Source organism: Fopius arisanus, unplaced genomic scaffold (assembly GCF_000806365.1).
Source record: "Fopius arisanus strain USDA-PBARC FA_bdor unplaced genomic scaffold, ASM80636v1 scaffold00015, whole genome shotgun sequence".
Lineage (NCBI taxonomy): Eukaryota > Metazoa > Arthropoda > Insecta > Hymenoptera > Braconidae > Fopius > Fopius arisanus.
The window spans coordinates 668,666-681,527 of record NW_011887754.1 but is presented as its reverse complement, the minus strand read 5'-3'; the positions used below and the strand labels follow the sequence as shown (position 1 = coordinate 681,527).

The 12,862-nt window shown below is 42.7% G+C and overlaps 2 protein-coding genes across 2 annotated transcripts; one reads left to right on the top strand and one right to left on the bottom strand.

Annotated features, from left to right (window-relative positions):
* Positions 1–2: 2 nt before the first annotated feature.
* l(2)k09022 (HEAT repeat containing 1 homolog l(2)k09022) lies at positions 3–5,414 on the top strand (the record flags this gene model as incomplete). Its single annotated transcript, XM_011299959.1, has 1 exon — positions 3–5,414. A coding segment is annotated over one exon (5,400 nt), but the record flags the coding sequence as incomplete, so codon positions are not given.
* A 64-nt stretch (positions 5,415–5,478) lies between these two features.
* On the bottom strand, positions 5,479–12,744 carry LOC105263466 (cubilin). The gene is made up of 8 exons (XM_011299696.1): positions 11,531–12,744; positions 10,241–10,344; positions 9,894–10,070; positions 9,624–9,806; positions 9,377–9,559; positions 6,534–6,707; positions 6,174–6,258; positions 5,479–5,998 (listed from the first exon to the last, which is right to left on the bottom strand). The coding sequence occupies exons 1-8, from the start codon at positions 11,920–11,922 to the stop codon at positions 5,935–5,937; spliced, it is 1,362 nt and encodes a 453-aa protein (XP_011297998.1). The 5' UTR covers positions 11,923–12,744; the 3' UTR covers positions 5,479–5,934.
* Positions 12,745–12,862: the final 118 nt, after the last annotated feature.

Genomic DNA, 12,862 nt, shown 5'->3' with positions numbered 1-12,862 from the left:
TGCAATTGTGCAGGAAAACCAAACTGACTGAATCTACTATGGAATACCTCATGGTGAGAGCCTTGAAGAATCCCAAGTTAAAACACGATTTGATTCTCCTGATTTGTTCTCTCTACGAGATCTCGAGCAATCGTCCCAGTTCTGTTTCTGAGAAAATAGTTCGGAGAATATCTGGTTTCGATTGGTTCTGCAACGAGATATCGAGTGTGAAATCTCATGGGGTCAGAGTGACGAAATTCGTTATTCCACTGGTGGAGTCTGCAATAAAAATAGTCCTGAAAGATCCCCTGGAGAATGCAGAAATTAGAAGCCTTGTGAACGATATATTCCAGAAAATAAAATTCGATGGTTCTGAAGTCGATCTTATCCTCCGGAATACCTTGAAACCAAATTTGATATCTGATGAATTGACAAAAGATGGTAAAATCTTTCTGTCTACCCTGTACAACTACCTGGAGGTGCGTTATCCCTTGCAGTTCGACGAATACCTGAAGAAGCTGATGAAGACGAGTGAGGTGAATCCAGAGTCGAAGGCGGCTCTCCGATTCCTGATGAAGTGGCACGAGGGCGTAGAGTGCACCAGGAAATCCATCGAGCTCTTCGACAAGTTGAATCACTACAGCGCCGAGCAGAGAATTCTGGCGTTGAATTTTCTAGCAGAGTCCCCCAGCGATCTCGCTGATGGCTTCCAGGATATGGTGATCAAATCGATCCTGGAGAAATTCAATGACGACGACGTGAGAGTGGTGAGAGCTCTATTGAAATTCCCAGTGAAAACTCTGACAAGTCTCTTCCCAGCAGACATCTTAACAGACAGATTGATGGTTCTCCTCTCCCAATGTCACACCGAGAAAAAGAATGTCCTGGCGAAACCGGCGGTGAAGCTCCTCCTGGAGCTCTGCGACGACGGGGACGACACCTGTCTCTTCATCGCCACTCTGCCCTACCTCTTCCCCAGCTCGGATACGGAAACAAAAATTGCCATTTTAGTTCTCGAGTCTGAATTCGCTGCCAAGAACAAGTACCTTAGTGCTGTCAAGGAAAACATTCAAGGAAAGGCCGATGCAGCGTTGATCTGCTCAGCAGCATTCCACAATATTTTGAAGAGGGAGATTTTACCCCCAACAGAAAATATTCTGACGACCATGAAGACTTCCTACGATAACGATGCCACCTCCCTGTTCTTTAACCTAATCCTCCTGGGATCAGTCTGCCGAGTCCCCGTGGGTTCTCTGCCCTCGAACATCGCCCTGGAGGTGATCGAGATGGCTGCAGAGATGATGAAGAAGTATCCCAAAGTGGGGAGCCTCCCCGACTGCAATCAGTTGAATGGAGACAGGATTCAGGATGGCCTGAAATTGACGTCTCAGGGGATTCTTCCCCTCCAGGCTGTCACCTACGTCCTGGAGATGGTTCATCGGCGGCTAGAGCTCAAGGCGAATAGACTGCTCGATTTTGAGGGGAGTCCCCAGACTACAAGACTCATCCTCCGCCTCGTGGAGATCCTCTTCGAAGGTATGACCTCTCCAAAACGACAGCCTCACTACTCCTGGTGTTTGAAAATTTTCTTCCAACGTCATTTCCCCACCGGCGAGGATATGCTTCGTTTCCTGTCAGAGTTCTTCATAAAACCTGTCAACGCGCAGACTTCACTGCATGCCCTGAACGTCACATCGAAGGTCCTGTCCAAGAGTGAGTCTTTCCAGTGGATATTCGGGGACAGGGTTTTCCTCCCGAACTTCCTGATCGCATTATCGAGACAGAACAGACAGTGCCGTGAGGCAGCTGTTGATATTCTCAAGAGACTCTCTCAAACCTTCAACCTGGAGATGGAGGGGTGCTCTAAATTGCTGTCGAAACTCTCCAAACGCTCGTCAGAACTTGCAATGGATCCTGACCAGCTGTCATTAATTCTCTACACACTCCTCTCCCCAGATCCAGACGTGAGAGCTCAATTGAAAAAAGAGGCCCGAGGACAACTCGAGAAAACCCAGGAATTCCTCTTCGATATCATCTCTGACGAGAACACTCCCATTCACGTGACGTCACAACTTCTGGAGGTGCTAGTCCACGTCAATGGCCCTGAACTTCTGAAAACCCTGAGTGTCAAGGGGCTGGAGTTCCTCGAGAAGCTCCAGAGTAATCCAAAGCACATGGACAGCATGTCCATGGCTCTGAAGAATATTCTCCAGAGATTCAATAGCACAACCGTGTCAGCCCTCGTTGATGACACTGTTTGGAAATTCTTTAAAACAGCCATCACCAACCACCGGCTATTTCTCGCAACTGAAAATGGCGAGCACCCGGCAAGTGTCATCCTCATCAAACAGATTGACCTCGTATTCTTCGAGAATGCTGGTAAGATATCGGAGAGTCTTCAGAGAAAAATCTTCGCCCTCTTCGTGGATATCGTCACAGATTGCGAGATAGGAAGTATTGTAGCAGTTGCCAATAGAACGGTCAGGAAAATTGTGATCGATGCTCAGTTGATTGTGGAGGAGCTGAAGTGCATGAGTGAGGCGAAATGTTCGGATGAAGTCGAGGGGATGAAAAAAAGTCGAGCCTCCAGGACAAAGAGACACTCTAAGTCCCTGGATATCTCTCAACGTCCAGAGATAATAAACACGCGAGACTGGAAACGAGGCATAACAATATTAGAGTTCATTCAGAAAGCTGACAATATCAAGAACGAAAAATTACTGATGCCTGTATTGTTTAATCTCCTGAGGATGTGCCTGAATTTCGAGGAGCAGAGTCCCTTGGAGTACACGAATCAACTCCTGCTCTCGAACATTCACAAACTGACAATGATGAATATCCCAGTGCCGGAGCCCCACCTGCAGGTGGACCTCATCTCCCAGTGTATCAGAACATCGCACAATCCGCAGACTCATCATCATGCTCTTCTAGTTCTCGTCGAGCTCTTCAAAGTCGCGAATATCGACATTGCCCTCCACAACATCATGCCCATCTTCACCTTCATGGGGAGTTCAGTTCTCCGGCAGGACGACGCCTACTCCATTCAAATAATCACTAAAACAATCGAGACAATCGTGCCGATAATAAATGCTGCAGACGATGAGACACACGCCTGTGATATCCTGAGAATTTTCATTGTCTCTCTCACTGATATACCAGAGCACAGGAGAATTCCTCTTTTCGTCAAGCTCCTGCAGCTTCTGCAGAACCATCTCCACCTGTTTTATCTCCTGACCTTCGAGTGTCTGGTACTAGGGCAGAGTCATGTCTCTCAAGACAAGAAAAATTCCTCGCAAAGATTTGAGTTCGCCCTGACGATTTCCCAGGAATTTTCGCCCAAGGTTTTAATTGGAGTATGCATCGAGCTAGTTAAATTCATCAGAAGTCTGCCTGTTGAGCTCGAGGAGGATGCAAGCAAACGAAATTTTTCGTTTCCAAAGAAGAACATATTCGATGTCGCTCACAACACGCCGAAGCAATTGAGGCACTACAAATACACGGCTATCCAATTTTTGAACGCCTTGTTATCGTCCCCAAATTTTGTGGACAGAAGTGCTTACCTGGATACCTCCGAGAGAGAAGCTACGAAACCGTTGTATGACAGCCTCATCATCGAGCTCGTTCTGCTGATCGAGAGCGCCTCCAAGAGCGCCGATCTTCACCAAGGAAAACTCAAGGGTAAATATTGGAAGGTCCTTCTCCACAATCTCTGCGACAGCCTAGACGCCGTCAACGCACTCCTCCCGAATGCAGTGTTCATCGCGAGTGTGAAAAAACTGATGAACCATCATCACGTTACGGTGAAAAGAAAATCCCTCGAGTTGCTGAACACTCGTCTGCAGCAGCGTAAATTCAACGAAGAGGATTACCAAGATCTGCTGTCACTCATCGACTCCCTCCTGGAGACAGTATCCAGCCAGAGTAAAGTACTCAACCAGGAAACAGAAGTCATTCAACAAACAGCCTTGATAACTCTCAAATTCCTGGCTAAATTCCTGGCGGCAGACAATCCTCTTAAATTTAAACCAGTCCTCGAGATAACGATCGATTTCCTGAGGACGAAAGAAGGCCCTCTTCTGGGCTCAATCGTCCTCTGCCTGGCGGAGCTCTGTGGCACCCTCAGAACCCACGTAATTCCCTACCTCAGCAGGTTCTTCCCAGCGATCCTGAAGCTACTGAAGACTCGCTGTTGCCAAGAATCGCCAGACGTCGTAACCATCAGTATCGTCAGTGCTCTCCAAAAAATCGTCGAGTCCGTTGGAAATTTCTTGTCACTCTACCTGGAGCAATTGCTCCTCGAATTATGCAAGCTGAGTACCCTCTACGCCGACAGTGATCACCCGAAAATAGGGATCATCGTGTCGAGGCTAAAGATCATTCGCCAGAAGCTGGTGAGCTGCATTCGCATGAGGGTGCTACTGCCTGCAGTCGAGAAAACGTACACAAGCCTCTTGAAAACCCAATGCTACCAGTGCATTCCAGTGTTAATGGGAATCCTGGGTGAATCCTTCGGGAGTTTAACATCCCAAGACCTCCAGGGAGCAATACCTGAGGTAACAACGTTTTTCCTGCGTGTTCTTCAGTTCAGAGAGGATGTGGAGGATGTGATAGTCCCTGGTGACGATCACCGGAGTATTCAGGAATTTTTAGGAATCGCTGACGTCGAGGAGAGCGCTGGAAAGAGTCTCGTCGCTCTGGTGTTAAAACTCAGTGAAGCGACCTTCAGGCCTCTCTACTACAAGCTCTACGACTGGGCTGCGAGAAACCCAGAGAAAAAACTCAGGAACATAACGTTCTATAGATTATCGGCGAACATCGCCGAGTGCCTCAAGTCCCTGTTTATTCTTTTTGCTGGACACTTTCTCAAGCATGCGGCTGTTTTACTCCAGCAGAACAACTTGTCCATTGCGAATGAACCCGTCGACAACACTCTGGACGACGAGCCCCAGAGGATTGAGCTCATTGAGAGTATTCTCACTACGTTAGATCGAGTCTTCAGTTACGATGCTCACAGCTTTGTCAATCAAGAGAAATTCGACATTCTCTCGCAGCCAATCGTCGACTGCATTGAGTACACGGAAGGATCGAAGGAGCTGTTCGAGGAACGATCCAGACAGCTGGTTGTGCCCTGCATCGCATCCTTTGCCAGTGCCATTCAGGACGACTCCCTGCACAAACAACTGGTTTATCAAGTTCTACTCAAAACGAGACACACGAAGTCCCAGGTAAGGAGCACCGCATTGAGTGCACTTATTGAAATTGCTAGAAAACTCGGTGAGGACTTCATGCCCCTCCTACCAGAGACTGTGCCCTTCCTGGCGGAACTCCTGGAGGATGAGGACGAGGCCACCGAGAGGACTGCACAGAACGCCGTCAGAACCCTTGAGGAAATCCTCGGGGAACCACTGCAGAAATATTTTTAGTCGTCGTTTTAGATTTTATTATTGAATGCTGCGAAAACTGGTGTACATACGAATGGAATAAAAAGAGGAACTCTGGTTTTACATATAAAAATGAGTTTTTTAATAGTGATCGTATAATACATGTTATATTCTTTTGTAATGTACATAGAAAATATTTATACATGGCAATTGAAGAATATTCGTCAAAGGTTGGCTCGTGTTTTTTCTCGCTATTAACAACGTGGAAATAGGGATTGTTTCGATTTTTATCGTAATAAATACGAGAAAAAATGTGGAATATCAGTTTGTCTCAACGATTTTTTAAAATAGCCTTTCCACGAGGAGCACTCGTGAGTCCAGTATTACCCCTGAAAATAGCAGTACTTTTATCGCATACTTTCAAAGTAATTTCTCTACTTTGTGCCGATTTTCTTCAATCCGAGTCATTTTAGTTGTTCACTTATCACTGCAAAGAACTTTGCAATAGGCCATAAAATTTCCTTCTTATTCGTTTGGCTTAGAACTAGGGCGTGTGTACAGGTTTGTATCATGGTCAAACCTGTGGGACATCAGCCAACTCTCTCATCTCCTCTCTTTCCGCAGTCAACGGTATTTTTCTGCAAGAGAATGAAAATACTTTGTCACAGAAAAACTCAGCAAAACATCCACTGAAAACCATGAAATTTGGAATAACGAGTTTCTCTCCAATTTCATTCAATCAATCAACGCTTAATTTTTTAATAAACGAACAATTACTGAAAATGGTAAATTCGAGTTGTTTGAACGTCATACCTTTTTCTGTACTGGAATATGAGATAAACGATGACAGCATTTCCCACGAAGAGTAACGCCATGAGAATAGTGGGTAATAATACATCTGCAACAGAAACAAAGCTCTCAATTAGCAGTTGAAATGCAACGATAACTCAAGAATGAATGAATTCCCGATAAATCGAAGTGACTCATCGAGTGGTCAGGCACACCATGTGGCACGATGAACTCTGAGCTTCAGCGACTCGACTTTACGCGATTTTTTCATTCAACGTGAGTAATGGAAATTGCTGGTCTTCATTAGACCCACATAAACCGCAATTTTCCATCTCTCGGGCTAATTAGGAGATGTATAATCGAGAAAATTGAATATTCACTAACCTATTACGTAGTCGGACTGTTTGATCATTGCTGGTGCAGCTGGGTCCATGTTGAAATTTGAGTCTGCGCTTTCTCCACGTCCAATTCTTACCCCTTGCCCCAGTGTGTTATCCCCTGAAAGACTGGACAGTCGTGTATTTTCCGATTCCGCCTTCAGAATAGTCGCAGAAGTAGCTGAAAATAATAAATCATCATTATTCCACTTCTCTACCCCCCAGCATTTGAAATTGCAAAAAAAAATTCTCAGCGCAGGTTGAAGTAAAAAATTTGAGGCAACCAGAGGAAAATTGCATAAACGATTGCATCAGAATAAACGTCAGTTAATCAACAGTGAATATTTGTCCCGGTTTGAGTTTATGAAATTTTTAGAAAGTTTTGGAATCCCATGAATTTTTTTTGTGGTAAATCGAATTAAAAGTTTTTTTTCTCGTTGGAAAATCTTGAGAATCATCTTCAGGAAAACAATCTGCTGTTGTTTTCAATGGCAGGGCGTAGTTATCACGCGTACATCACGTTCCATCATATTTATTCATAGATGTTTATCTCCCAGAAAATGGTCATTGCAAAATGAATGACTCTGGTTTTCTCGTAATTTGGAATTAGAGCCCAACAAAAATTTTCCCGATAAATCGGAAATTTTTTCCTTATCTAGTCCCACCGAAGTCCTCAAATTCCATTATTCATTATCTCCCAGAAATTAAATAATCTCCAAGACCGTTAAAACCCCATCTAATGCATGAATTATCGCTTAATTATCAGTACAAATTTCATTGTCATTTCATTGCCATTCATTACAATCCAACTGATAAATTCCGAACAATACGACACAACACAAAAGTGGTTGCTATCAGTGTTTTCCGACGTAGATCACGTATTTTCCGTGGAATTGAGGTGCGATGTGTGTAGGTGCAGGACAAAGCTGAGAAGTTTCAAATGAACATGACGAGATAATAAAAACTCACTAATAAAATTCCTGAAGGTGTCGGTGAATATTCGTATCATGGTGAAATCCGCCGAGGGTTTAGAATGGAAGGACTCGAAAATAGTTCACACGAAAAAAGTTTATTTATTTAGTAAAATGATGAAGAGCCGCTGTCAGCTGTGGGCCTCCACCAGCAGCATCACTTCTTACTCGCGCGCGTGTTATCAACGAAACTGTACCCAATTCTGTTTGTCTTTTCCCTTTCCCCGAGTGCCTCCCACCGAGTGTTATTCCCCAGCTACAGTTGAGTGGAGGACTGTTCAAAGTCTCACTTCTTGCTGCCTCATACTCCACTTATTGTTCTTTTATATCTTCTTTTATTCCGTTTTTATTCCTCTTTTATTCCTCTTTTATTCCTCTTTTACTTCTCTTTTACTTCTCTTTTACTTCTCTTTTACTCCTCTCTTACTCCTCTTTTATTCCTCTCTCATTCCTCTCTTATTCTCATCTTATTCCTCTGGTATTTCTCTTTTATTGCCATCTAAATTTACACCAAGTACCAGATGAGCCATCGGATTTCAGTGGTAGTGGATTCGAGTGCCTCTTATCCACAAAAAGCTCATTAAAATTCGAGATGTTAAATGAGTACTGTGTATACACTGGAGAATGAATATTTCAATGCATAGAGAATATGGGTTGTAGCACCAGCGGATATCAGATCTCCCAGCACTTGAACTCAAGCACAATACTCTGGGTTACGAGGTCAAAGGTTGGCAATTTAAAAAATTCAACATAACCACAGCGAGTGGCATTGCTCTACTGAATTTCTGTAGCAGTGAATCTCGCTGTTTTATTGAAATCTGGTGTTGGGTGGCGTGATCCGCTCTCAGCATCGCGTTATCAGCATCCTACCCAATTATGATAAACCTTTGACCTCCCGTGTATCACTTCGTCATTAATCTTGCTCAATCTTGTTCAATGTTAACAATCAGCAATTGTGAAAATTTTTTCATTCATGAACTCGTCTCTCTTACGCAACGAAAAAAAATAATATGTATTTCAACGATTTATCGAATTATCGCGTGTCATATCATTGGGTTTATCCACGGGTCGTTGGAGTATTGCTACCGAGAGTTTATTGAATATCTCCCACTTTTTTTTTCTCGATCTTGTGATAAAATTGGTGATAGCGATTGGATCAAATTTTTTATGATGGAAATGGTAAGACGTGGGATCGATAGATCGGCGCAAGCGAATAACACATGGGATATTTATTTAATCGACTCACCTGTCTCAAACAGCTTTTGACAAATTTTCACAGGTTTGTCCACACGTGCCAGGCGAATTGTCGCGACTATACTGGCTTGACTGGCTTGACTCCACAAGAAAGTTTCACGTGGAAACAAGGCAACAGAGAACGCATCCAACGCATATATCTATGTACTCCCCTATGTCCCCTACTCACGCGCACAACTTTGCCCATTTTCTCCCACCCCATACCCGATACTCGCGTTTGTGAGGGTCTCTCCCCTCGAGGATGTTCCACACTCGTCCACCCGAAATTCACCGTTTTTTTTTATTTATTTTTCCGGCATTTATCATGTCGATGGGATTGACGTGAAAAGATGAACCGATTTTTCATTTATCGTTATCCAATGGTTTTTTAAATAAATTTTTGCCAAAATCAGGCATTAAATAACAATAAAATTCCCTTTACTGATTTATTTATTCGCTTTTGTAGATATTATATATTGATATATTAATAATATAATTATATAATCGTGTATATAATAATTATATTATTAAACATTAATATAGTTCAGGGATAATCAAATTTTTCGATAGAAAATATTTTTGCGTTCTGATATTGAATTTGATTGATAAGATTTTGAGATGAATTTTTTTTTATGGGTTTTCTTACCAACGCAATTGGGTAGATGCTCGATGGTCTCATTCCAAGCCCCTTGCTGGCATTTGACAGTCTTTGTTGGCATTCTCGTGTCTGGGAAAATATTTCCTGTGCGACACTGAAACGTACGCGTTTCCGAGGTATCATTCGCTACGAAACTCCCATCAGGCGCATGTGTCTCAGGACATCCAACAGCTGCAACAGAGAAATAGGATGAAATTCTGAAAATCATCATCATCATCATCACCAGGTCCATTACCTTCGTATTTCAAGAGAAAACCCCGAGCGGGATACACTCTCGACGATGATATCAACTTCAGCGTCAATTGATTGGAATTCGATACAATTCGAGTGCCAATGCGAGTGCCACATGACTCGAATATCGTCTGGCCACTGTCTTGAATTCGGATGAGATCCTCACAATTGCCATCAGCCTCGGGGCCTTGAACCCAAAATCAGGATCATAAAATGGATGGAATTAAATGGATGGAATTAATTGGAAAGTTGTAATAGGACGGGATGAACTCACTGCGAATATTAAAATCGTGAAACTGAAGGACCACCCTCTGACCTGGAGCCGTCTTGAAGGCCCAACCGCAGGCATACTCTCCAGGGTAATAAAGAGGATATCCTGGGGACTTTATGTATCCTGCCTCTCCGCGGTTTATCCTCACCTCGGTATTACAATAACGTTTCACCGCACCTTCTGCTCAGAACATTAACGCAAATGAAATTATTTCACCGGAGTAAAAATCCATAGATTGAGAGAGGAAAAATTGTTGACAATTTATTACTGGAAAAATATCTATTCCTCTCCCCCAGATGTTCCGGATAATAAAATTAGAGTTAATCTGACAGAAGGCGTAAATCAATTACCAGGAATGCAGGCATATTTGAGCCTGAGATCAGCAGTTGGCCAATGAGCCCCCCCAGGATGATCCTCAGCAACGGTGAATCGGCAATGGTGCTGTCCGGAACATCTACCCAAAAATTTTCGATATAATCAATTCGCCATGTGACAAAGAAATACATAATATAAATAACCCATGTATATTCCCATAAAACGTTGCGCCGTTTGCCGTGCGGATTTTTATAAAAAAATAAAAGGCCCGACAAAAATGTAATTACAGTGCTCACCCTCAGGTTATACAGGAAGGGTGAACCTTGCGATTCACCCCTTGGCCGCGATCGCAGAAGTGGATAAAATGAAAGGGAAGAGGGGGTGGTCGAGGGTGGAGGGTGGTAAAAATCCAGAGGGGTGCATACGGATTTAGAAATGGGGAATATGAACGGAAACAGATGCCAGGGTTGTCTGTTAACACTGCAATTACTTGAGAAATATCTAGCGATATGTGACAGAATTATCATTCTGCTGTGGATCATACGTCGAGGGGTGCAACGCAGTTTCCTTCGGACTCCATTGTTCATCGGAATTTTTGGGGGAGCGCAAATGCTTTACAGACCCGAGGATTCATATCTTCATTAACTGTCTCATTGTTCACGATCCAAGTGTACCATCTCCTTCCTAGAATCTCCAGGGGCGTCTATTCGATTTTCGATGGACTTCATTGTGAAATCGCCCTTTAGGTAAATACCCTCGATCTCCCCTTCTCAAATACACATCTGTGATTCCCATTTATCGTTGTATTAGATATTCGATGCAGTTGCATGTAAAAAATCCATCGGGGGGTGTGAATGGGATCACAGGAATAAATATTTTTCCCCAAAAAAAATCCCTCGGTTCTAGGAAATTTCGTACTGGATGTTTCATTTTAAATCATTTCATATAATTTAACGTTTTTAGTTCGATCTTTTAATTTTTAATATTGATTTTTTTGTGGATGAAATTATTTTTATATTCGTCTGCATTAGAGTAGAATTCAAACTGGCCTTCACTCAGATATTTAATCCATCACTCAATTTCCATACTTTCGTGGTTACCACTCGGTAGTTCACCTCTCGGGTTTCTTCACTTGGATTTCAAGTGAAGGACACCAATAATTGAGGTAAGCTTACGATCGAACTGTCCGAGGAAAATTGGTACAGATCGAAATATTCGAGATCGACGGAATGGAATGGAAATTTTGAAAAATTCAAAAAGATTATAAAATACCTACAATTGAACAGTCGACAAAATAAAAAAGAAATCTGCAAATGTGTACTTACTTTCTATTAAAAGATTTCCGGAGATCCACCACAGGTCCACTCTCGTCGTCCTCATCCTTGAGGTAATTACCCCTGAGTTCAATAGTTATAGTTTTACGTATTCCTGAATTATAGTTGTACCACTGGGCAGCGCGTTTTTCTGCTCTTACTGATGATCCACAAGTTTTAGTGCTCTTCCGGTGAAATTCCGCTTGAAGAACGAAGATGAAGGCCCGCAGAGATCGACAGGTAAGACGAAGAAGTGCCCCAGAGCAGACATCCTCTTCCACAATTTCCATATAACCACCAGTGAGTTTTACTGCTGAAATTCTCTGTGTCCCAGTAGTCATATTTATACTTATCAAAATGCCGAGCACTAGCGATATCCCTATCAGCCATCTGGACGATTGCATTTTCAACGATTTTGAACATTACATAAACATCAAATAACAACCACTTGTTTTATCAACGAGGATTACTGTTTCTGATCTCGCAATGAGGCACTAGAAACCTCTCGAGCTCAAGATTTTTCAGGTCTCAGGCTTGAGAGCTTCACTGGAAATAAACCCACATCGACAGGACCACAAAATTCCAGAGTATTTCAACAAGAATATTAAATTTAGAACTGATCGATAAAAAAACCCGTGGTTCCCCCGAATTCACCATAATCCCCCCCCGATTCTTCACCAGCAAAAAAATCAACACCTCTTCGAGGCAGCGATGGTTGAGTGCATGTCCTCATTGTTTCGAATACCAAATTTTTTTTTTTTGTCCTGTGCCAATTACAAAATCCAGCATTCTTCTGATATTCTGATATTTTCACAGAGAAGTCTGATGTAATGACGTGAAGAATCACTTACAGTTGGGTACACATTGAGATGTACGAGATACTTTCAAGGCTCCGCAACTATTTCTAGAGCTTGCCGGAAACTTTTGGAAAGTTCAAGACTATTACAAACACCACGGGAATAATATTTGGATTAACAACTAACATTCCAACACGATTATATTGCAGTCAGGCTTCGTACTTTTGCGGCTGCTCAGTGTTATTCCATTTGTATCCGTTTTTATGTCATCCGTTTTCAATGTCTGATGTAGAAATGCAGAAAGGAAGATCTGCTCCACTCACTTTTGATTTTACCACTGAATTCCCACTGGCATTTTCAGTTGATCATTCCCATGGGTTTTCTTTAGAGAGTCACAATACAGATAAATAAATAAATGAATAAAAAAATGATTAAAAACTGAATAAAAAATGAATAAAAAATTAGAGCAAATTGGAATTCAATGCGTACGGTTTGCTGGTCGGACGCCAAGTGTCAGGCGTTCATCGTATGGGCTGGTTGGCACCCG